The following is a 27,626-nucleotide window of genomic DNA, read 5'->3' as shown; positions in this document are numbered from 1 at the left end:
TGTTATGATGAATTGAAAATGGGGGACCCTGATGTAAACAAGACGAAAGTCTTTCTCTGGTCTGCATCCCCTTAACAATTGTGTGTATTGAGCTGTACTGTATTGTACCCATTCTGCAATCTGTTAATACAATTTTCAATCAATCAATCAATCAATCAATCAATCAATCAATCAATCAATCAATCAATCAATCAATCAATCAGTACCATCTACCTTCAGTGAAGACAGTGCGTTTGTTCATGCCTCTTCTTGACCCCATAGAGCACTCTTCCTCCTGTCAATAAACTCATTATCAATAGTATGAGTTATCTGTTGAACTGTGTTTATTTCTAAGACTGTGGTTGCCTTGTTCCATTATGATGTTACTATGTAAACAGACCACATCATGGAGGGGGGGGAGTTAGCTAGTCAAAATGTGTCTGTTTGTTAAATTAAAAGACAGGGCTTAGATATGATTTTACAACTGAAATGAAGAAGTTATGTTATCGTTTGTCAATTTTCAAAAGTCATCTCAATAAAGCTCTTGTTATTGTCAGTGAAAACAAGTGGCATTTACTGCTGTCTCACACAGCAGCAATATATAATGTCAAAGTAAAATAGGACAATTAATTAAGGACTTAACAAAAAACACTTTCAGATTGACACCCGGGTCATGAAACTTGCTCACAACATAGAGGTCCAGTTAAAGAGCCCGTTTTATGCCCATTTCCCAGTCTAATATTATTCTGTGGGCTATTTACAAACATTTGCAAATGTGTTACATAGTGACGTAGACAAGTAACGGGGTAAGACAAGGCTGGACTACAAACGAGGCGATTCAGGCAGTTCAGGAACAGTGTTTCCTGTTGGAGAGAACAACTCCTTTTGGTTTATACCTTTATACCTCTGCAGACGTTTTACATGCACCGCCAGATATATAATACACTAACTGATGACCCTGTGCCACCTACCAGTACCATCTAACTTTGTACACTGATATATCAGTCTTGAGTGAAGACAGTGTGTCTAATCACACTATGATGAAAGTTTATATATGCCCCCTTTAAACTTTCATTGAATTTATTAGAAAATGTAATTACAAACTAAATTAAAACAGTTCCTAGCCCCTTATCCTATTGTGTTTTCCGCACATTGTAATACAATTACCACATACATCTTCATCTGTTGTCTTGCTATGTAACTGTGTTGGGAACCCGTGGAAACTAGTCTAGACCTGTGACAAATGCAGAACCTATTTCTTGCCCAGAATATTGTCAGAAACATATTTTATTGAACTGTTTAGGTGGAAAAAGATAAAGTTTACAAGCAAGCCATCATGTTTTTCCTGCTACCCACACCTCACTTTGTGGAGGTTTCTCTCCCGATTGGATAACGTGGGAACGGGGTACCAGACCATTTATTTTCTGTTTATTTCAGAGCGGAGGAACTGGGAGACCCATGTTACTGACCAAACACTCTATCAGTGATGGCTGCAGGAATGTAGACCTACTTAACTCTTATTTTAACAAAATAATAGCACTTACAGCACCTTTAATTAACAGATATACATCTACTTTTTATATTTGTCCTTGCCTTTGTGTTTTTGAAGACACATTTTTTGTTTATACTGGCGCTCTCAACTTCTGAATGCAGCTTGGAAGTGATTGGTTATGTTATGTGCTTTATACCTTATTAGTGCAGATAAGATAAGATACGATTTATTGATCCCCTTGTGGAAAATCGGGCATCACAGAAGCATGAGCAGGCACGTGCACACATAGAGTCCAAGGGGTGCTCGAGCACCTGCCCTTTTGATCCTCATAAAAAAGTGCCATTAAAAAAACAAAAAAATATTATTTATTTTATACCGTTGCGCATATAGACTGCCCTTCCAACTGAAAAATGTCAGGATAGAATAAAAATATTAGGTAAAGAGAGAGAGATGCAGTTTGCATGGCCTCCTCAGCGTGCCTCTCCGCGGACCTATATATTTTATGCATAGCGTGGGTGGTGATGATGATGATGATGATAGAAACCACTGTGGCGCATACAGTTGAATGCTGGTATTACACTCACTGAGGGACACGAAGAAGTCAAGTCCGATGGGATTTGGGAATAATACAAATACAAATACAAATCGGGATTGGAATAAAAAATGCATTTATATTAAACAATACTGAATATACAGCACTTCTTGGGGTCTGTATGGTAAGCACTTATTCCCTCCCCCCTGAACATTTATGGAGATGTATTGGCCTTTTAAGTCAGTGATAAAAGTGTCTTTCAAGGATAAGTGAGCTCCTGCACTGATTATTATAGTTCAATATTCAATATTTGATCACCAAAACCCCCCAAAAAGCATAAAAAGGGGGCCCCCTGCCCAAAAAGGGCCCCCAAAAATCACGCACTTGGTTCTAACACACACAGGTATAGTGCCATTTTCAGCCTTTGAGCACCTGCCCCTCTAAAGTCCTGTGCACATCCCTGAGCATGAGGGAGGGGGGATGGGAGGTACAGGTATGGGCAGGGTAATAATAGAAAGACATAAATATAGGCAATACAATTTGATCTGAATTAAAAAATATGAGAAAAATAAACAGTGGAAACAATATAATTAACTCTGAATATAAAAATACGAGACAAATAAACAGTGTAAATACAGGTGCAGATGAGGGTCTCAATCAATCAATCAAATCCTTTATTTAACCAGATAAGCATCATTGAGATTAAAATCTCTTTTTCAAGAGCGATCTGGCCAAGCAAGGCAGCAGAAAGTTTCAACATAAAAAAGAACATCACAATAAAATACAGATAAAACATTTACATCAAGCTCCAATTTCAGGCAAGTTATCAAACAGGCAAATGATCAAACACAGTTGCACTGACCAAGGGAACTGAGTTCGTAGGATTTTAAAATGGCTTTGAATTCTCCGAGGGTGACCAGTCCTGGTAATTTTAGGTCCTCCTGTATCTTGTTCCAAGATGAAGGAGCAGCATATTTAAAAGCCCTTTTTCCCAATTCAGTTCTCATATGGGGAACTTCCAGTGTTAGAACAGCTTGAGAACGAAGGGCATACTTATATTGCTTTGTGCACAGAAGCACACTTAGGTACGAGGGAACCAGTTTAAGCAGATCTTTGTGCACCAGAGAGAGCCATCGAGAAAATCGCCGTATTTGTAGAGATGGATAACTTGCAATGGTATATACTATATAGGGTGCAATGGTGCACTCGATTTCCACATCCCGTGACAAAGCGTAAGGCAGAATGGTACACAGTATCAAGCTTTCTAAGGTACTGCTCAGGTGCATACATATAGAGTAAGTCACCATAATCGAGTAGTGGTAAGAAGGTGGTCGAGATCAGGTGACTTCTCACTTTAAGTGAAAAACAGGACCTGTTTCTGAAAAAGAAGCCGAGTTTAAGCTTCAGCTGTAGGGTCTGTATGCCCTATTGGTTATATTATACGTTACAATTAATAAAGGCAATAGAAAATAAGAGTAAGTAAGAGTAGTAAGTAAAGTAAACAGTATACACAAGGTAGCTACCCTAACTGGCATGATATACGTACGTCATAATTATGTTTTGCAGGTTTTATGAGAGGTTAAAATTAACGTTTTAAATTAACCGGATATTCTTAACTCAATCAGTGCCATCCACGTAATATTACGTGTTTGCTCGCCATGCGCAGGGTGTTAATCACGTAATATTACGTTTTTGGATCGTTTGATCTTTTTACTTTGATCCCCACTCTACAGACTTGCCCGGAGCGATCTGCATCACTTTGGCACATCCACATACACAAGAACTGCAATGCTGATCGACTATCACCAGGTGGCAATATCATCTGTGTCTGAACTGGAATGGCTTGGTGTTGATACACGGCCTCCTCTTTTTTCTTTCTTGGTAGGGGCCCTTCCTCCTGCTTGAAAATAGATTCACATTGATCGCCCCGAAATTCCGTTGCCTAAGCGTATTTTACCATCGAAACGTGTGGCGATGCGATCACTTTGAATTCTTCTTCTTGGAATACCTTCTGGCTAAGGTAAGGTATTATTCTATGTCGAATCTGAAACGTGTTTTTTTTTTTTTTTATTTATTGGTCTTTTTCCCCCTCCATTTTCCTCCGATTTTCTCCCATCCCAATGTTAGTCGTATGCCAATTCCCAGTCCCTTCCTGGTCGCTGCGCACTTACCCCCCACAGTCAGATCATCTGGGAGAGTGGAGGCTACCACGTGCTTCCTCCGACACACGTCCAGCCAATCACCGCTTCTTTTCACCTGGCAGCGCGGATTCTCATTGAGAGGGCGTAGCGTGTGGGAGGACCACACTATCCCCCTCACGTCCAATCCGCGCTTAGCAGGCGCCCCGACCGAACTGTAGGAGTCGCTGTTTACAACGACCCGGACCCACCCCGCCAGCTTCTCCCACCCTCTGATACAGCCAATTGTATCAGTGCAGACGGCCAGCCAAGCTGGTGACAACCCCGGAGCTGTGAGCTGGATTCGAACAGGCAAATCCAGCTCAGCTCCGGGGCTGGTGACGAACGCAATCTCCGCTCTGCCACCTAACCGCCCTGAAACGTGTTTTTCTAACGATCACAGTTATGTGTTTCACCGGACGAAAAAATGCTCTGCAAACACGATCACAGTTTTGAGTTAAAACGACCCCCCCCCCCTTGATGATTTTGTGAAGGTACATATATACATGTTATATACCTTTGATTTGGGAGTATTTGGGGTTTCAGGGGATCAACCAGAACGGTTTGGGCTTATTGCATATAACGCATTTTATCTGGCAATCTATGGAAAAAGACTGGATTATCTTGGAAATGCGCTATGTTTAGCGTGTGATAAACTACAAACTACAGCAGGTAGAAACAAACTATTTTTCCCATGTTGCACTACAAGTAATGTCTGTCAAAATGAGCCACACCATGTCTCCACAGCTATAATACAGAACACACAAACGACCGCGGAAACAACTATCAAGCTGGCAATCTAGCGGTAAAGATATGTGATACGCGCAGCACTGAAAGAGTTGTATAGGGTGAACGTGTAAAAGTGTTAAATAAAGTGAACACATGAGATGGTAATAAGTGAATGAGCGAGGTCTAGACTCAAGACAAATTTCCTGCATGACAGAAAAAATTACAAAAATGTCCTGCATGACAGAAAACTAGGTACCGCCTCCTATGAGCCAGGGAAAACCCTGTGTAGCCTTTTCAGCATTAACACTTTGTATGCCACTCACGGCTTTTCTCTGGTTTACGCCCCGACCGTTGAATGCCACGTCACGAGTATTCTCGTTTTTTTTTTTTTTTTTTTTATTAGCTATCTGAAATCATAATTTAGAGATCCAGGGACCGCCGGCGCTCATGTGTGAAAAAAGCGCCCCCTATCGTCTCCCAGATGGTAAATCACCCTTTTGGAATGGACTCAATGAAAGTGAATGGGAGAACGGATTTCTGACTCCACATTTTACTTCTCACTGATGCAGCCGGGGTCTACCAGAGTTCATTCTGGAGCCTCTGAGCCACGGCGAATATGGGTTATACTGTACACACGATGGATCAATACATTTATCGATTTTTTCGAATGGCGATCGGAAATTGGAATAAACCATTTGGATACCATCTGACCTCAGGTAAGGAATCTATGTTATCAGTGTTAGGATAATCAGACTCGTTTTCACGGATATATAAGCGTTTATGTGATATGGCTGTTTTGACTGTAAAAGCCATGAGGAAATAAGAGCAGCGATTATCAGCGCACGGCACGAGCGTGCGTGCGCACACATATACTATCGATCATCTAGCGTTTATTTGAAAACGATTCATAAATAGGCCGACAAATCACAACGTTCTGGAATATTCCAGTAAAAGGCGATTATCATAGCATGGGTTGTTTTTTCCCCGAAAACGGGTGATTTTCAAAATGCTATCGAACGGAAATGAAGCGATAAAAATACAATCTGCCTTGACAATGTTGACTGGAAAATGATTCTTTGATAAGCGACGGGCAGATTAGACACATTTAAAACATAGATTAGGCGATATTAACGTTAACATTGGCCGTGGATGGTGGTAGGGGTGGACGGTATGGTCTAAAATTTATATCACGGTATAATTTGAAGCATAGACGGTAACGGTATATATCACGGTATCATCGTTTTTGATAAAAAAAATTTTTTTAATTTTATATAATTTTTTTTTTTTTTATATAAAATATATATATTATATAATTAGACTTGTACTTGTATTATCTGCGAGACATCGCCACCACGCAACAAGCTCCACTGTCTGTGTGTACATTAGTAGCCTCCAGCTACGGCCAGTATTCTCCGGAGCTGCAGCTGGACCTATACTCGAGTAGCCTCGAGCTACGGCCAGGATTCACCGGCGCTGCAGCTGGGCCCTAGTATTGGTATAACGTTAAATCACATTCACAAGCCCTCAGCTCGAATACGCATCGAATCAGTGTTATAAGACATTGATATCAGGAGCTATCTGTAGCTACTGCTAGCCGGATATATAACGTTAATACAACGCCTCAGTGAATTATTTAGTTCAATGGGACATTTCGTTTTGAACGGTGAACCAACTTGCGTTAACGTGAGCTAACGGCTAACGGAGCTATCATACACGTCTACTCTCTACTAGACTTGATGGAGCGTTTGTTGATGTCAGGAGCTATCGGTAGCTGGCCGACTAGATACCGTTCGGTTAGACAATGCCTCATCATGTATTAAACTAAAAGTGAATAGTTGACTGGGTCATTTTGTAACGGTAGCTAAGCTAACGTTAGCTCAGGGAGACGTCCCGTCCCACTGTAGACCCGTGTTTACATGCGTGCGGGAGGGGCTGGCACGCCCACTGCGCGAAGCCTCCTAAATAACTTTTTCCAGTTCGCACATATCTATTATCTAGAACTAATTCTATCTATTTTTAGGGGCAAATGCCAGTGAAATAGTCGCGCTGTGGTTACATGACGTCATTGCTATTTTAGAGCTGCACTACCGGTTACACGGTATAGGCAAAATCCATACCGTAGAGCAAATTCATACCGTTTATACCGTATACCCAGGGGAGGAAATTAGGCCACTTTACTCGCCAAATGAGAGTATTTTTTACGTTTGGCGAGTGATTCATGAAGACCACTCGCCATTCTGGCGAGTTGACAGTGCCACGAGAGCACTGCACAAGACCCGCGGACATATATAATGTTTAATAAAAGTTCCCGCAGTACTGGCCAACCCGCGGACATATATAATGTTTAATAAAAGTTCCCGCAGTACTGGCCAACCCGCGGACATATATAATGTTTAATAAAAGTTCCTGCAGTACTGGCCAACCCGCGGACATATATAATGTTTAATAAAAGTTCCCGCAGTACTGGCCAACCCGCGGACATATATAATGTTTAATAAAAGTTCCTGCAGTACTGGCCAACCCGCGGAAATATAGAATGTTGAATAAAAGTCCCGTGGTACTGGCCATCAGTCAAGGAAGCACTCGCAAACAGATAACGTTAAACACAGAAGATGGAAAACAGACAGACTGAGCAACGGGGAACTGCATCCAACCCTAGTACAACTCTCGAGTCCAAGGCAAGGACACATTTAAATTACAGAGGTGTATGTTAGTCTATTGCGCACCGGACTACGACGTAAGGTTAGACATTTTATTTCATGCTCAAAAGCCCCTGGCTTGCACATCGCAGTCACGAAAGGGGCTAGATCAACCAGTGCACAACAGCAGACCAACCCAACTGACGTTACCGCAACACTCGACGGTACTTCACAGCACTGTCGTAAGGCCACCGTGCCGTCTTAAAGGCACAGTGAACACTCGGATGCATACACAACATTGACGTGGCTTGACAACCGAGGTTCAAAGTTAACTTGATTGACTGATTGAAAACTTTATTAACAGATTGCAGAATGGGTACAATACAGTACGGCTCAATACACACAATTGTTAAGGGGATGCAGACCAGAGAAAGACTTTCGTCTTGTTTACATCAGGGTCCCCCATTTTCAATTCATCATAACATATGACATACACGACATACAGATAGACAGTACTGCTACATCTATACATTTCACATCTATCTATCTATACACTTCACAACATACTTCGGTTTTTTTCTTTCACTGCCCAACCCAGTCCAACCCAGCATCTTTCACTGCCCAGTTCAGCCCAACCCAGTCCAGAATAGATCCCTCTTTCATGTTAATATGTGTTATGCTAATATTGTGAAGAGTAGAGACTGTTATTAATGTTTTATGCTAATAAATATTTTAAAGAGTAGAGACACGGTGTGATTATTACTATGATTGAAAATCAATTTAGACGAAGACATACAAAGAAGTAATTATCACAATTAGCGATTTTTTTTGGCTGGTAAAAAATCAGTTTGTCTGGTAAAAAAAATCAGATACTCGCCAGTTGGCTGGTAAGCCAAAAAGTTAGTTTCCTCCCCTGCGTATACCGTTTATACCGTCCACCCCTAGATGGTGGCATTCAAGGGGGTAAAAAGGAAAACACGGCTGGCGCTCAAAGTGTTAAGTTATATAAGTGATACTGATTAGGATCTGATGGAGTCACAACAACAACAACAACAACAACAAAATGCAGAAAATAATTTCCTAAGAAATTATTTCCTTATTTGTTTGAATGACAAAGTTAAAGCAATAAAGTGTAAATAAAAAATAAAAATAAATATGTTATCACAAAGGTAATCTCCCAAATATCAAAATCTGTATAAAACTTAAATATATATAGTTTTGACCAGACAGACACTGGGGCCTGTTCATGGAGAGAAAACCAGCCCCTCTATGACTCCCTGCAGGATGGAGCTCCCATCACGTTCTCCCTCGTTACTGACCATCTGACACCTGGAGAAGCAGGAGCGGTCTGTGTGCTCTCTCTCTCTCTCCCCCCCCCCCCTCTCCCCCTCTCCCCCTCTCCCCCTCTCCCCCTCTCCCCCTCTCCCCCTCTCCCTCTCTCCCTCTCTCTCTCTCTCTCTCTCTCTCTCTCTCTCTCTCTCTCTCTCTCTCTCTCTCTCTCTCTCTCTCTCTCTCTCTTCTCTCTCTCTCTTTCTCTCTCTCTCTCTATATCTCTCTGCCCTGTAATGGAATGCATCAATAAGTGATGAAGTTACTCAGAAGCCATGACATCAAAAGAGTTCATTTTTAGCCCCAGTGGGGGTTGGGGGTGGGGACATGCGTGCAAGCCAAAGCAGCCTCTAACCTCTCCCTTGTAAGCAGGTGTGAGAGCATCCAGTTAATAGTTGGGTCAATAACCAAAATTCTTTGACCATTCTTTGTCAGATGGCCAAATCCAAAATACCTGCTGACGCCATCTTGAAAAATTTACTTTTGATCCAGAGTATAAATACACTTTTTTGTGTAAGTCAACCATGACGATTCCAATTCTGACATCAGTTTGACTCTATGACATAAATTTGACCCAGAAATCCAAGATGGCCACCATCTAGTAGAGCGAAAATATAACTTTTAACACTTTGATTGCCTAAGGCTAAATTCATGATATACCATCCCTTGCCAGCTCTATTTGTCTATGGAGAAGTTCCCCTTCTTTGCAGGGCTATAACTTTTTAAATTCTATTGCTAAATTGCCATTATTAGGGCCCATTCAATGTCCTATATGTATTGTTCAGGGTGTATGAACGTTAAACTTTTTCATTCACATATTCATACTAAAATATGATCTAAAGTATAAGTATGTTTTCATCTCTTTCTGCAGCTTTCTCCAGAACGTGATTTATAGCCCCAAATGCATTATATTGATGATCAAATACAGTTTGATAGCAATCGGCGCGATATAAAAAAAATCCAACTGGACGGATTTCTGGAAGTTACTACACGTCATCTGATGTTGACCGGATGGGCGAGGGGGCGTTTATAATTCCGTGGGCAGCGTTATACCATTCATCTAATGTGGGTCAAATGTTCATCATAGCAGTTAGTGTCGAACACGGTAATATTACACGCTAAAACTCACCCCAGTCTCCGCGGGCCGTTGGGCGATCAGCGTGGGGTAGACAGTTTTCCATTATGGGATGTCGAAATACCCGGTCCATTTCCAGGTTAATACTATATACGTCCAAATCATGTTGTTTATCGAGTTATTTGCAACCGATCGATGTCCAGTGTATCAAGATGGAGTCCCGGGACCTATAGCGAGTGCCCGGAAGTAATATGGGTGATCAGCACTTCATCCACATAACTTCCTGTTTGGCGCTTCTGCTGATCGGCCACCAGATGGCGCTCTTGAACCGCTAGAGGATTGAGAGGAGCTCAGAACTGTGTGTGAAGGCTGCGGATGGAAAATATGATTCCGATCACAGATTTTTTTAAATATTGATATTAAAGACGAGTTACGGCGTCCTCTGCAACTTGAGCATGGCGGGGAAGGACGCCTAAACACGTTTTCGGCACTTAAAGTGTTAATGTCAAAACCAATTTTACCATGGTACTGCTGTACTTTAAACAAACTACCTGCAGATACATGCAGTGAACACATGCACACACGGCGACAGCAGAACCACAGTATACAAGAAAATTGTGAAATAGAGCAATAGATAGAACCACTGCAAGCGCATGGACACAGGGTGAGATACGAGACAACAGCCCAGGGCCGCACGCCCCGTGGGGGCAGGAGGAGCCACTCAGCAGGTTAAGCACTGCAGGCCTGACAGAAGGCGACACGAAGCTGTTCCACGGGACCGGCCGAGACAGAGACGGAGGCCAAAAGGTTCTCCCATGTCTGCAGAAAAGCAGACATGGGAGAAAATAGACATCCTAACTAAACTAGACAGATTAATCTAATGGTCAGTCCCCGACCAGGTGAGATCAAGGTAGGTTGAAGGAGAGAGAGAAAAGATGGGTCTTAAGCAGGGATTTAAAAGCTTCGACAGAGCAGGTGCCCCTGACGACGGCAGGTAATTTGTTCCAGAGGTAGGGAGCGCGGTAGCGATCGGACTGATAGTGACATGTTTAAAGTGGTTCCATTGTTAACCTGTTCAAGTTACAGCTATTTAAGAGAGCGTATTTTGAAGTCTAATTAGTTATCTTGTCATACTGTACATTCATAAATTATTTTGCTGAGATCCTTATGAAGGTAGTTTGTTTAAAGTACAGCAGTACCATGGTAAAATTGGTTTTGACATTAAAAGTTACATTTTCGCTCTACTAGGTGGTGGCCATCTTGGATTTCTGGGTCAAATTGATGTCATAGAGTCAAACTGATGTCAGAATTGGAATCGTCATGGTTGACTTACACAAAAAAGTGTATTCATACATGATTCTAGGTGCTCTGGATCAAAAGTTAATTTTTCAAGATGGCGTCAGCGGGTATTTTGGATTTGGCCATCTGACAAAAAATGCCGGGAGAGAGAAAGAGAGAGAGAGAGAGAGAGAGAGAGAGAGAGAGAGAGAGAGAGAGAGAGAGAGAGAGAGAGAGAGAGAGAGAGAGAGAGAGAGAGAGAGCAAGAGATAGAGAAACAGAGAGACAGAGCCAGAGACAGAGACAAATAAATAAAATGTATCCACAGTTTATCCATCTCCCTGATCATCAAAAGCTGTTATATGTGGGGAGAAAAGTCAGTGTACAGTATTAGCTGCAAAATATATAGATTGTTGTCATACATGTTTCTGGGTGGCTACATCTGTAAAATGATTACCTGATTGAATTGAATTGAATTATTTTGTCATTTAATGAGTTTCTGTTGATTCTTTTACTGTTATTGCTAATGTTGTGGTATTTTTGATTGTTTATACAGGTGCAGCTCAATAAATTAGAATATCGTGGAAAAGTCTATATATTTAGCTGTATTGATGCAGTCATTTGTGCAAAAGGAGCCCCAACCAAGTACTGAGTTGAACATGAACATACTTTTCAGAAGGCCGACATTTCTATATACAAAAGAAAAATACATCTATTTATGTTTTTGATTGGTGATACAGAATTTTGGGCTTTCATGAGCTTTAAGACATAATCATCCAAATTAAAACAAATAAAGGCTTGAAATATTTCACTTTGTGTGTAATGAATCTATATTCTATGAGAGTTTCCCTTTTTGAATTGAATTACTGAAATAAAATAACTTTTCCACGATATTCTAATTTATCGAGCTGCTTTGGCAATAAGTATGTTGATATTTCATGCCAATAAAGCCTATTTTGAATTGAATTGAAAAATGTACAGAGAGAGAGACAGAGACAGATCGAGAGAGGAGGGCAGATAGAAACACAGAGAGACAGAGAGAGAGAGACAGAGAGAGAGAAACAGAGAGAGAGACAGAGTGAGGGGGGGGCAGAGAGATAGACACATCGAGAGAGAGAGAGAGATAGAGAGAGAGAGAGAGAGAGAGAGAAAGAGAGAGAGAGAGAGAGCGAGAGAGAGAGACAGAGACAGAGACAAATAAATAAAATGTAGTTTAGTTTGGATGTCTATTTTCCCCCATGTCTGCTTTTTTGCAGCACCACAAACATGGGAACTCTCTAACTCCCGCCCCCCTCCCCCCTCCCTCCCCCATCTCTCTTAGTGCGTGTCTCCTAGTGCTGACTAAAGTGATGGATGCCTCGGGGTCTTGGCCACGATTGCAGTGACTGCTCTACATGCACCACCGAGGCCATGGATCAGCTACTTACCTTCGTCTGTCCGTGGTCTTGTCAACTGGCCTGTCAACGCGGTTTCATTGCTGTGTTAAGTACTTCTATTCTATTCACATAATATGCTTACTTCATATATCTACTCTATTCACATATATGCTTACCACTTGTATCTATTGCACGCGAGCTGTCTAACGCCTGTCCCATTCAGTTCAGTTCAGTTCAGAGTTTTTATTTGCCACATGGAATCATACAATCATAGTTTCTTCATTACACAATCATAAATAGTCATTCCATGGACAAAAGGAGCAGGAAGAAGAATACATCTTATAGTTACCTGCCCCTTATTCCTAAACTAACATGTATTTACTTAATGGTCTCCCTGTCTCCCTGTGAGTTGCTGTCCTGTAGTGCTGACCGGAGTGTCGGACGTCCCGTGATGAAGGCCGGGAGGATGCGACCCTCTCTGCGTGCCCTCCTGTCTCCCTGTCTCCAGCGGTCTAGTAGTGGTGACCGGAGTGCTGGACGTCCCGCGATGATGTCGGGGAGGTTGCGACCCTCTCTGCGCCGCCCCCTATCTCCCTGTCTCCGGCTGTCTCGGAGCAATGACCGGAGTGTTGCATGTCCCGTGATTAAGACGGGGAGGACGCGACCCTCTTTGCGCCGCCCCTGTGCCTCAAATAGATTCGCTATCAGCTCTATCTTTAATCTTTCAAAATGTTCAGTTGCTATCGCTATCAGCTCTATCTTTAATCTTTCAAAATGTTCAGTTGCTATTGCATGCACTCATCTGTGTTTCACTACACACTTGAGTGCATGCTTACCAACTGTTAGTCTGCAACACTACTAGACATCTAAGAAGGGAGATCCCCCCTTGAATGGCCCTTCTAAGGTTTCTCTCCTCCACACTGCCTGTGGAGCATTTTTCCCTATTGTTAGGTTTTAGTGAGTTTTTCCTTACCTTCGCGTGGGGTATGTCTGGGAGTGCTTGCATTCTTTCATTTATTTGCATTTATTTTAAATTTGTTGGACCTTATGGTGTTCTTGTTCTGTTCTTGACTTATTGTTATGTTTCTTCTTGACTTGTTTAAAGAAGACGTGTACGGCCCATGGGGACATTAACGTGTGTTGTCGGGCCTTACAAATAAATTTGATTTGATTTGATTTGATTTGATCCACAGTTTATCCATCTCCCTGATCATCAAAAGCTGTTATATGTGGAGAGAAAAGTCAGTGTACAGTATTAGCTGCAAAATATATTCAGATCCACCACTGGAAATGAAGATCCCTTCTACCGTCATTCCAACAGCCTCTACCGCCCCGCTAACGCCCTCGTCAAATGATTTTATTAGGGTGGGTGCGGCTTCTGTTTTGTGCCGCCAGGAGGCGCAAAGTCAAGTTGGAATTATATCCATCCAGCGCACCGCTGTGTGTGTGTGTGTGTGTGCACACACTACAGACATGGACATATTATTTTGCAATGTAATGCTTTTCTGTTGATTATTTGACTGTCATTGGTAGAGTAATGGTGTGGTATTTTCGATTAACGTGCGTTTTTTATGGATAATCAGCAGAGATGTACAGTATTATTCTTTACATTGAGACAACCCAACATGCTAGCCCCGAAGACCCGCCCCTACTCTGCCTCTGATTCGCAGACTGTGGCTCTAGTTAGGCTCTGGTTGGGGGAAATGTAACTGGACCGTCGATTATTGTGATCAGGCTCTCCTGGATTTCAGCTGTTGCTGTACTGAATTTACTGGTAAGTTAACTTAGGTTTAACGTTAGTTTGTTTACTGCAGTTATGTCAGAACGACAATCAACTAAGGTAACGTTACAGTAGCAACTGCTCAAATAAAGCTGTATCCACATTGCTGTCAAGTTAACGTTATGGTCCCTCGAAAATTGAATGCGACCTCAAAGCTTTTCAATACTGGCCGCGTAACATTAGCTAACGTTCATTTAGCAGGATGTAATGTGTAACGTTTAATCAACGTGAAATGGCCCTGAATACATCAAATAATGTATTTCCCAGCTGCTAAATATTGTAAGTGTATGACCAAAAATATATATCACTATGAATTGAAAATGGGGGACCCTGATGTAAACAAGACGAAATTCTTTCTCTGGTCTGCATCCCCTTAACAATTGTGTGTATTGAGCTGTACTGTATTGTACCCATTCTGCAATCTGTTAATGACATTTACATATCTGTAGATACTACGTATATCTATATCTGTACATCCCTTACCTACTCTTACTAGTTACGCTGCTGGCCAGTATGACCACTACCATAGTGTCTTTATACCTGTATCACTGTACATAATGATACTACAACTCTGTACACTACATACTGATTAGCATTATTACTCAGTAGTACTGATTTATAAATATATTTTAAACAATATAATGAATTAAAGTTTTGTTTTATTTGTCACATATAAGGTACATGTACATTACAGTGAAACACTTGGTTCTGTATGAGCTTACTGAGATTGTGCTTCATACATTTTAAAAAATTTCTTTTTTTTGCATGACTGACGACACCACCGTGGTGGGCTGCATCTCAAAAGGCGACGAGACCGCGTACCGCGATGAAGTAGAGCAGCTGTCAGCCCTGTGCAAAAATAACAACCTGCAGCTGAATACAGTAAGCTAAAGACCCAGGAGATGATCGTGGACTACAGGAGGAAGAAGACCGACATACAGCCCCTGTACATCGACGGGGGATGCGTGGAGGATGACCTGACCTGGAGTACCAACACCAAGGCGATTGTGAAAAAGGCACAGCAGAGACTCTACTTCCTGAGAATACTGAGAAATTACCACCTCAGATAAGACCTGCTTGTGTCTTTTTACCGCTGCTCCGTGGAAAGCATCCTCACCTACTGCATCAACGTGTGGTTCCTCAGCTGCACAGCCGCAGAGAGGAAGGCGCTCCAGAGGGTCGTCAACTCGGCCCAGAAAATGATACATTTTCACTCTGGGTGTATTATTATTGTCCCAACATTTGATAAATTAAGAACAGACTAACCTTGGGAAAGTTGTACGCGTATCATTTTGTGATATTTGAAGTGTGGTTTAAAAAAAATTAAGTACACATTTCCTTGGTGTACGTAGCGTATATGTTGTATCATATCAGGGCCGCTGTTCATAACATCTGTCTGTCTTTTGCACCGTGTGAGATGTCCTCTGTCATGCTGTGTCGTCCTGTTAGAACGGGGATTGTTGCGTGTCAAATAAAAATAAAGCGATAAAGCATTACAAAGTCAACAAGGTCACGCTCCCGTCTGTACGTGCTGACAGACGCTCGCTGCGGACGCTGTGTGCACCGAGTGTGTTTAAGTGAGCCTCCGTCAGGACGCTGTGTGCACCGCAGAGTGTGTTTAAGTGAGCCTCCGTCAGGACGCTGTGTGCACCGCAGAGTGTGTTTAAGTGAGCCTCCGTCAGGACGCTGTGTGCACCGCAGAGTGTGTTTAAGTGAGCCTCCGTCAGGACGCTGTGTGCACCGCAGAGTGTGTTTAAGTGAGCCTCCGTCAGGACGCTGTGTGCACCGCAGAGTGTGTTTAAGTGAGCCTCCGTCAGGACGCTGTGTGCACCGCAGAGTGTGTTTAAGTGAGCCTCCGTCAGGACGCTGTGTGCACCGCAGAGTGTGTTTAAGTGAGCCTCCGTCAGGACGCTGTGTGCACCGCAGAGTGTGTTTAAGTGAGCCTCCGTCAGGACGCTGTGAGCCTCCGTCAGGCGGCTTAAGTGAGCCTCCGTCAGGCGGAATAGGAGCTCCACATCGCTGTGAAGGGAGAGTGCGCTGCGTTTACAACATGAATGAAGTTTATTTTTCTGTCTTGTTTACAGACAAATCAAACACACCTGTGTGGACTTGCAAAAAAAATAAAAAAAATAATAGAAAATCACAAATGTACATTCAAGGCAAGCTCACACACAACATCCAAAATCAACAACCGAAAAAAAGGCTGATGAAGCACATGCTTATTTTTGCCTATCCTTTACAAATTCTTAAAAACGAAATATATTTTAATATAAGAAAGAAAAACTTAAAATATACTGCAAGATATAATTGTTTTAAAGAAAAAAACAAATGTTTGATGTTTTACTCATAACTGTACTCCTGAATAATTTTATCATTTAAGGCTGTTTTTAAATCTCCCCTGAGAAGTACACAACTTCAACCCGTCACTAAGGCTATTCCATAATTTAACTTATAATATATAATAATTTAACACAACACAAGACGAAATGAGAGCAACACGGCGTGCGGCACGATAATCGTTTCATCTCCATTATCGTGTCTTCGTGATTGTGGGAAAGGCAACATTTTTATTCTTACAGCCCCTGGTACGTACCGCAGCTCGCTGGGGTACCGGGACACAACCCAGAGACACCTGCGCTACGGTTTCAAACCAGACTGTTACCTGCTTCCTGTTGGCCTGTCATCCACACTGACTGGAAGACGCCTGTAACTACTTTAATGACAGCAGACACAACAGACACTTTACTGGTAGGTACTGTAGACCTCACAGACAGACACCCGCCTATTGTCGCCACCGCTCATCAATCATATAATCCTGAGAGGCAGAGAGAGAGAGAGAGAGAGAGAGAGAGAGAGAGAGAGAGAGAGAGAGAGAGAGAGAGAGAGAGAGAGAGAGAGAGAGAGAGAGAGAGAGAGAGAGAGAGAGAGAGAGAGAGAGAGAGAGAGAGAGAGAGAGAGAGAGCAAGCCATCTGTCATTCCTTAATTGACAAGTGTACATCTGGGCTGACAGGGCTACTGACCACAGTGCCTTATAACACACACACACACACACACACACACACACACACACACACACACACACACACACACACACACACACACTCACACACACACACACACACACACACACACACACACTCACACAGGCACACGCAAACAAACAAACACACACACACACAAACATAATGTGTCCCTGTGCCATATATACACATACAGAATACACACAAACACATGCAGACAGACACACACACACACACACACACACGCTCACACCAGGGGCGGATTTAGGATTGTAGGAGATCCGGGGCTTAGCCCAGATGGGCCCCCCTTCTTTTTTTTTCTTTTTTTTTTCTTAAATTTTTTTTTTTTTTTTTTTCTTATTATTTTTTTTGGTCAGGCAAGGGGTGGTTTGGAGGGGGTCAGACACGACCCCCTCCACGACAGATTTTTTTTGAATTTAATGAACCTGTGCAATTTCCTGCAATATAGAGCCTTCAATCTTGACCAATAAAGCTGCTCTTTTCACTATAAAACTCTATCATATTTTTCATATAATCAAAAAGTGGTGGAGCAAGATCATACCTTTGCTCCACCAAGTTCAATAGTGGGAGAGCAGAGATGCTCCGAATGCTCTTATGGCCAGGCGTCTATGATCCACTGATACAAAGTAAAATAGTGCAGTGCAATAAAATAGTTAGTAAAATAGAATAAAATAATGCAATAGTGCATTGCAATAAAATAGTTATCATCGTATTTTTTCGGGAGGCCGGTAAGGAGTGCATTACAGTAGTCGAGTTGGCTTGAGATAAAGGCATGGATCTGGTTTTCAGCGTCCTTTTGATTTATAAATGGCCGTACTTTAGCTATGTTTCTAAGGTGGAAGAATGAAGTTTTTGTCAACTTGTTGATTGTGATTTAAAGCTTAGGTCTGAGTCTACCATAACACCAATACTTAACTCACTCAAATACAGTTAGCAGCTGGATAGACCACAGATGGAAATTAGCTTCTGCTAAATCTGGTGCAAACATATTTTCATGTAACAATGATGAATTGTAAAAAAAAAAAAAAAAAAAAAAAACGTATTTTTTCTTATTTTTTTTAAAATAGATTCGGGGCTTTTCAGAATACATCCGGGGCTTGAGCCCAGGTAGCCACCCCCTAGCTCCGCCCCTGGCTCACACAGGCACATGCAAACAAACAAACACATGCACACACACACACACAAGCACGCACACACACACACACACACACACACACACACACACACACACACACACACACACACACACACTCACAGGCACACGCAAACAAACAAACAAACAAACACACACACACAAACATAATGTGTCCCTGTGCCATATATACACATACAGAATACACACAAACACATGCAGTCAGACACACACACACACACACACACACACACACACACACACACACACACACACACACACACACACACACACACACACCCACACACACACACACATAATTAACTAAATAAACAATCGCTGTTGATGCTATTACAGCTTAACTGTGCAGTTCAGTCTCCCTTCTCTATTCAGCCAAACTACAGTGTACACACCACTACACACCACAAACACACCACAAACACACCACGTACACACCACAAACACACCACAAACACACCACTACACACCACAAACACACCACAAACACACCACAAACACACCACTAACACGGCACAAACACACCACTAACACACCACAAACACAACACAAACACACCACTAACACGGCACAAACACACCACTAACACACCACAAACACAACACAAACACACCACAAACACCACAAACACACCACAAACACACCACAAACACACCACGTACACACCACAAACACACCACTACACACCACAAACACACCACAAACACTACAAACACACCACAAACTACAGTGTACACACCACAAACACACCACTACACACCACAAACACACCACAAACACCACTACACACCACTACACACCACAAGCACACCACAAACTACAGTGTACACGCCACAAACACCACTACACACCACAAACACACCACAGACACACCACAAACACCACTACACATATCTACACACCACAAACACACCACAAACACCACTACACACCACTACACACCACAAACACCACTACACACCTCAAACTACAGTGTACACACCACTACACACCTGCTACAGTGTACACACCACAACACCACACAAAACTGTGTGCACACCACAAACTACAGTGTACACACCACAGACTACACTCACAAACTACAGTGTACACACCTCAAACTACAGTGTACACACCTCAAACTACAGTGTACACACCTCAAACTACAGTGTACACACCACAGACTACACTGTACACACCACAAACACACCACAAACTACAGTGTACACACCACAAACTACAGTGTACACACCACAAACACACCACAAACACACCACAAACTACAGTGTACACACCACAAACACACCACAAACACACCACAAACTACAGTGTACACACCACAAACACACCACAAACACACCACAAACTACAGTGTACACACCACAAACACACCACAAACTACAGTGTACACACCACAGACACACCACACAAACACACCACAAACTCCTTGGAACCACAGATGATCTCCCCTGTCCATCAGCAGGGGGCCTCAGGCGCCTCATACTGATCCAGGAACAGCGTCTACCACTCACCCAGACTAACGAGTCGCTCGCCGGTCTGATCCAGGAACAGCCTCTACCACTCACCCAGACTAACGAGTCGCTCGCCGGTCTGATCCAGGAACAGCCTCTACCACTCACCCAGACTAACGAGTCGCTCGCCGGTCTGATCCAGGAACAGCCTCTACCACTCACCCAGACTAACGAGTCGCTCGCGCATGCACACACACACACACAAGGACACACAAACACACACACACACACATCCAAGGACACACACAGACAGACAGACAGACACACACACACACAGAGAGAGACCGAGAAATAAAAAACACACACACACACACACACACACACACACACACACACACACACACACACACACACACACACACACACACACACACACACACACACACACACACACACACACACACACACACACACACACACACACACACACACACACACACACACACACACACACACACACACTCACACACACACACACACACACACACACACACACACTCACACAGGCACACGCAAACAAACAAACACACACACACACAAACATAATGTGTCCCTGTGCCATATATACACATACAGAATACACACAAACACATGCAGACAGACACACACACACACACACACACACGCTCACACCAGGGGCGGATTTAGGATTGTAGGAGATCCGGGGCTTAGCCCAGATGGGCCCCCCTTCTTTTTTTTTCTTTTTTTTTTCTTAAATTTTTTTTTTTTTTTTTTTTTCTTATTATTTTTTTTGGTCAGGCAAGGGGTGGTTTGGAGGGGGTCAGACACGACCCCCTCCACGACAGATTTTTTTTGAATTTAATGAACCTGTGCAATTTCCTGCAATATAGAGCCTTCAATCTTGACCAATAAAGCTGCTCTTTTTCACTGGCCTGATTTCAAGTTCATCAGGCTTCTTCCTGATTGTGTCCTGCAGCAGTGCAAAGAAACTAAAGCGCCAAGTTGTCTTAGCAGTATTGACCCGCACACACACACACCGACACACACACCGACACACACACCGACACACACACAGACACACACACACACACGCACACACACACTTAGAAGGCCCTATGTATTGGTGCAGCTTGGCTCCGGTGTCGTGCCACACCGTCTCTGCAGTATTGACCCATCATGTGACTGGCGCCAGGTCCCTCAGACAGTCCACGCCAACCTCCCCTCAGTACGCATAGCGCTATAAATACCCCCCCCTCCCCCCGCGCGGTCACATTAACGAGACGTGTCAGAAGACGAATCGACTGCCTTGTGTAATGGCTTGAACTTTCGCTGGCAAGAAAAAAAAAGAAAATTGTTTCTGCAAAGGTCGAATCATGACTTGAGCGGGACCTGAGCCTGCGTGGCATGATATAGGCAGCCTACCGGCTGAGAGGTCACGTTAAACAGACAAGAGAGGCTGCCTTTGAACTCCGGCGATAAGCAATAATGGGGCGCCGAGGGTTTCACGGTCAAAGTTCTCGGGTTAGACGCGCGCGCATCCATCTCGTAGGTGCCGCATCGTAGAACAGATTATAGGGAAAAGGTAGAACTCGCACACTATATTGCTCCCAGTTAAATTCTAATGCAGTATATTACATTGCAATGAAATGTTGCATAATGTTGTGTAGCAATATTGTGTGCGAGTTCTACCTTTTACTATGACCCGACGCTACACAAGATCAATACCATATGAAAAGAAAAGCCTGGGGGCGGCTGGGTGGCGTAGCGGACATTGCGAATCCGGCTGTCGGCGTTGCCTCCGGCTTGGGCCGGCCGTCATACTAACTCAATTGGCAGAGTCAGCGGGTGGGAAGTCGAAGGGTGGTAGTCTGGTCGTTGTGAACAGCGACTCCTACAGGTCGGTTGGGGGACGCCTGCACAGCAAAGTCAGGAAAATGGCGGGGGCAGTGTGAGCCTCCCACACGTTACTCCTCGCCCAATGAGAGTCCGCGCTGGCAGGTGAAAAGATGTGACAGGCTGCCTCCACATGTATCGTAGGGGACATGTGATGCAGGGCTTCTATCCTCCCTACAACCGGCCAGTGGGGGGCATATGCGAGCAACAATCAGGACAGGGGAGGGAGAATTGGCACGAGAGGTAAATTGGGATGGGGAGAAAAATCACAGAAAAAGGAGGAGAAAAAGTAGATAAAAAAAATAAGAAAAGCCTGATATTTCACATATTTGATCTATTTTAGACTTCAGTTGTTCTTGAAGTAGTTTTTGCAGTCCTCTTTAGTGGGATTTCTATTTCGATTCTGTGTGAAAGCAACTGTTCACATCAGGTAGATAGATAGATTATTCACCCCAAGGGTAATTCCAATGTCCAGTAGCTCACATACTCTAGCAAGGGCAGTGTACAATGTAGTACAACATAGTACGGTATTCAGTGGTATCGCTCGTTGCTCCCTGTGCACTTTCCATTCTCCATGTCAGCGGTTCTCAAACTACGGGTTGCGACCCAAAGTGGGGTCGCGGGTAGGTGACAGCGCATTGGCAAAATTTTTAAAAAAAACGTGTGCGAGCCTGCGTGACGGCCCATATGATAAATACAGATCTCGCCTCAGAGTAGAAGCGGATCTCCGCCTTTTTCTCAGCACAACGCAGCCACGTATCATGGAACTGTTCAAATGTACAAGCACACCGTTTCCATTAACCTGTTAAGCCCTATCCATATTTTCTGAAAATCCGCCTAAAAATACATACCTAAGTAAATGGAAGATTGCTCCACTTCTACAAGGTCCATTTGCATGTTCTTGGTATCTAGGGACATCTATGGATCTCATGGAATGTATTCGCAGTGTCCGAAATATTGTGTCTGTTACTAGGCTTGAGTAAATTGTGATGAAACAAAGGAGAATATAAATTATGATTTTTCTTAGCATATTTGACAGTGAATAACACCATGCTAAAAATCACCAGACTTGGGAAACTGCCACTGAGCTTGTTCAGCACCTTTTTGAGATCATGTGTACAAATCTAAGCAAATGAATAAAGGGAAGATGATTAAACAGAAGGTTTTGTAGATACAGTACTGAATTCTGCCATCCGGACCAATGCAATTTGAAATATTATTATATAATATAGAATATCAGGCCTATAAATTACCTTATTATAGCCAACTCACACATCTATGGATTGGGCCAAATCTCCTCTTTCAAATGGCAGAGTTCAATTTGGATTTAGTATCACCAAGCGTGCACTGAAGAACCATGAATGAAATCTACTGTATGTACAGTTCCATTATAATAATGGATATGGCTCTGCCATTTTGAATCAATTTGCAACATGTCCGTTTGTTGCTAAATGTTCACAGAAGGTAGGCACACTAACTGCGCTCCAATCTATGCCAATAACATCAGTTTTGTGGTAGAGAATCCCGAGAAATAAGAGAGATACGGAGAAAAATGCAGAGTTTTGTAAGGTGAGAGGTTGTTGAGAGGAGAGGTGAAGGCGAGAAGGTGTTCATTGTGTACTGGACCCTAGACTTTGAACTGTGACGAGTCTGAACACCACCAGGCTCGTCACAATATATATACAGTGTACAGAGTACAGAACCTAAGCAAAACAGAATTGCTCCACCTGCCGGCCAAATCCTCCCCCCTGACCGACCTTTCCATCACAGTCGAGAATGCAGCTGTGACCGCGTCCCCGACTGCCAAGAACCTTTGTGTTGTCCTCGATGACCAGTTGAACTTCTCTGCTCACATCGCAGCGGCAACCAGAACCTGCAGATTCCTCCTGAGCAACGTCAGAAGGATCCGCCCCTTCCTGACAAAAGAAGCCACCCAACTCCTCGTCCAATCAACAGTCATCTCCCGCCTCGACTACTGCAACGCACTGCTTGCTGGCCTCCCGGCCACTGCCATCAAGCCTCTTCAACTCATTCAGAACGCAGCGGCCCGCCTGATCTCAAACCTACCAAAGTCAGCCCATGTCACCCCACTTCTTAGGGACCTGCACTGTCTCCCCATTGCCATACGAATCTGCTTCAAGGCCCTCAACCTGGCATACCGTGCGGCAAAGGGACTGTAACTGAGGGGTACAATTCCCTGACTGTATTGAGAGTATGGTATTATTAAACCACTACTTAGTTATGTACTTTAATTACTGGCCATACAGTACATGAATATATATGGTGAACACCCACACAAGAATACGGCAATGACACATAAAGTTCTATTTAGAGGATATTTATTATTATCAGAGCAAGCAACGTTAGGTTACAGATTGAGAATTATACTCGCGCTTGTAAGGCGAAGAACACACGTAAAGTAGGTCAAGAGCGTAAGTCAATGAGAATAGTAAGATGGGTCTAAACTGACGCCACCTGTAGCATAGCAATTACATAAGGCACACTAGTACCAGCTGGAGACACTGGGGGGTTCCCTCCGGGTGTAAGGCCGGCAGGGTAGAGGAATGTTCGGGTGCAAAGTCTGGGTCAACGAGGAATAAAGAAGCTCCAGCTACGGGAGCCAGTGCAGTACTCCCTTGATCCGTAGACAAAGCAACAGCTATAATCCAGTATGCTCGACAGCATGGATGAAAGCTAGCCAGCCTCCTCCTAGAGGCGGGCTCGAGGGTGGTCCTCACTGGGGGTAGATCCCACACGATAGTGGGGTAGACGGTTCTCTGCTCCAGCAGTCATGGTACCAAAGCAATATAATCCAACCAGAAAAGGTTCTGCAGTCGCCGGTGTAGATTCTCCTGTGCACTGTACTTCACATTAAACTAGGTTGAACTTGACGGTACTTCACTAAACTCTGACACTTTTACTATCCTATTCGCACATGTTCTAAGTGCTCTATTTAGACGCAAGGTTGCTCACTTCACTTGGTCGTTGACTCGTGGTGAAGGCTTTACTAGTAATGAACGAATTGCTGCTGTTTCCACCTGCGCCGTATTTATACGTAAGGTGAATTATCTAGTGCCAACCTCAGTTCTGTCTCGTATTACTGCGCAAACCTGGACATGTTGAGACATGCCTTGGCGTTGCCTTTGAACTTGCCGTTGGGGGTATGGTCGTTGGCGCCTAGGGGTCGCTGTCCAATAGGAGAGCGAATATTATGGTCTGGTTTGTACCCAGGTAAAGGGATATTCCGTGTATATATACAAAGAATATACACAAATATTATACAAGGGATCTCAAGCAATAAATATATATATTCGGTTTAATCTGACCCTTTGTAACAGGGACCCTCTCCTCCGGTTAAGGGTCACTAACTACACACCCTCAAGACCCCTACGCTCTCCATCTTCTGGCCATCTCAGACCCACTCCTATCCAAGCTCCGGGAGGGTCATCAAGGAGAAGTCACCTTTTCTCAGTCCTCGCCCCACAATGGTGGAATGAACTGCCCACCCCAGTTAGGACAGCCGAAACCCGTCCAATATTTTGCCGTCGACTAAAGACGCACTTGTTTGTTTGTTTGTTTGTTTGTTTGTTTGTTTGTTTATTAACACAGTTAAACAGAAGTAAAAACAATACATAATAAGTTATAACGATTGTGAAGGAGAAGTTAGAAGCCTAGAGGCTTATCAAGAACTTCCCCTGTTTTATAAAATCAAAACATACAAAAATACAAAAATACGCATATTATAAAATACCAGAATACATTAAAAAGATCTGTGTTAATACAAACATACATACACACAGTACATACATGCATATACTGTGTACATAATAATATATAACAACCGACCCACCTGCCTACAAACCTACCCACCCACATAACCAAATGCATACCTACATCTATGACCTATTATCTATCTACTACTTCAACCATTATCTGAAATTTAAAGAAATTATATAAAAAAACTAACCTTACTGTTTGTTTGTTTGTTTGTTTGTTTATTTACACATATAAAAACAGTTACATATATAATACAATATAGTCCACAAGGGATGTGTAGGAGAATTGCCTAAAAACCCTCAAGGGGCTTGCATGTGGCATTCACCAGGAAGCAAAATTACATTATATCTAAGCTACACTGTAGCACTCAACACTTTGATGAACATTGTTACTCAGCTGATGGAGTTGTGCCCTTCCTGATGACTTGTTGTACAGAACTTGTAAGTCGCTTTGGATAAAATCGTCAGCTAAATGACTAAATGTAAATATAAATGTAAATGTACAGTGTGGATATATATGCAGATCTATACAGTGTGTACAGTGTGTACAGTGCACAGTGTGGATATACAGCAGATATATACAGATGATAGCAGTGTTGTCTGAGATATTCTGCATAATGGCAAGACTCTGAGTCGTACTTGGAGTATATTGTGAACTGGAGGTGAGAGAGAAAGAGAGCAGTCCCCTGTAGGTCCCCTGAGCTTCTCACCACAAATTCAATTGTCATCATGTATCATTCATGACTGCAGGCGACACAGTGTCTCTAGAGGGTCTAAACCATAGATATATAAACACTAGATGGCTCAAGGCGGAGTCTCCTGCGTAGTTCACCGGCGGCCATCTTGCTTGACACATTGACAGTGTTGTGAAGAAGGCACGGCAACGCCTCTACTTCCTCAGGAGCCTAAGGAAGTTCCAAGTCAGTCAGAAGATCCTTAAGAACTTCTACTCATGCACAATAGAGAGCATCCTGACTGGCAATATCCCCTCCTGGTTTGGGAACAGCACCGCGCAAGACCGTAGCAGACTACAAAGAGTGGCCCGCTCAGCCGAACGCACAATTGGAGGGGGGCTTCCCACTCTCCAAGACATTTACAACAAGCGGTGCATGGGTAAGGCTAAGAGAATAATCAAAGACTCCAGCCACCCAAACAACTGCCTCTTTGAACTGCTGCGGTCAGGCAAGCGATACCGGAGTCTCATGGCAAGCACAGAGAGACTCAGAAGAAGCTTCTATCCTCAGGCCATCAGAATGCTAAATGACAATAACACTATGTAACAACCATCAAATGCACTCACAGCACACACATCCACATGCACACACTCACTTTAAACAAACAACTCACTGCAGCACCCACTTTACCCACTTTAGAACACCTAAACACACTTTATATTTATTGGCAAAGAATTTGCACTACAACCCATACCTCATTACACCTTACTGTAAATTGTACCTAAATTGTACCTCATCCCATTTCTGCATTATACTGTATAGTATATAGTATATTGTATTGTAACTCAGTCACTTTTCTACTCTGCATTGTACATTGTATATATGTATATATTGAACATCTACGTGACTTCTATTTTATACTTACTATACTTTTTATACTTATCTATTTTTATCTAGCACAATCTCTGGAGCAAAACAGAAAGAAGCATTTTATATAAAAGTATTCTGTACTTCTGTATGACAACTAATAAAGAAACTTGAAACTTGAACTTGAACTTGAGTGGACTACTGCTTTAAGGTGATGATCTGCACAAACAAAAATACTCTTAACTCGCTGACGGATCTTGACGGATTTACAAACGGTTTGGTTTATTACAAACGTTATTAACGTGGCTATGATTCTTGCGTGGAAGAATTCTTTTTATAATTTTTTTTTTTTTTCATATCAAAGTC

The 27,626-nt window shown here is 43.0% G+C and overlaps 1 protein-coding gene across 1 annotated transcript in view; it reads right to left on the bottom strand.

The window, feature by feature from the left end:
- LOC311248805 (protein kinase C-binding protein NELL2-like) overlaps positions 1 to 16,405 on the bottom strand; it is a gene marked incomplete at both ends in the record, with an annotated part of 69,951 nt that extends 53,546 nt beyond the window's left edge. The window contains 1 exon segment of the mRNA XM_084339633.1: positions 15,915 to 16,405. Within this exon segment, the coding sequence (XP_084195759.1) occupies positions 15,915 to 16,405 (491 nt within the window).
- Between the last annotated feature and the right edge of the window lie 11,221 nt (positions 16,406 to 27,626).

Source organism: Notolepis coatsorum (genome assembly GCF_963971535.1).
Source record: "Notolepis coatsorum genome assembly, contig: SCAFFOLD_402, whole genome shotgun sequence".
NCBI lineage: Eukaryota > Metazoa > Chordata > Actinopteri > Aulopiformes > Paralepididae > Notolepis > Notolepis coatsorum.
The sequence above is the reverse complement of the archived record's forward strand: the minus strand, read 5'-3'. Positions and strand labels throughout refer to the sequence as shown.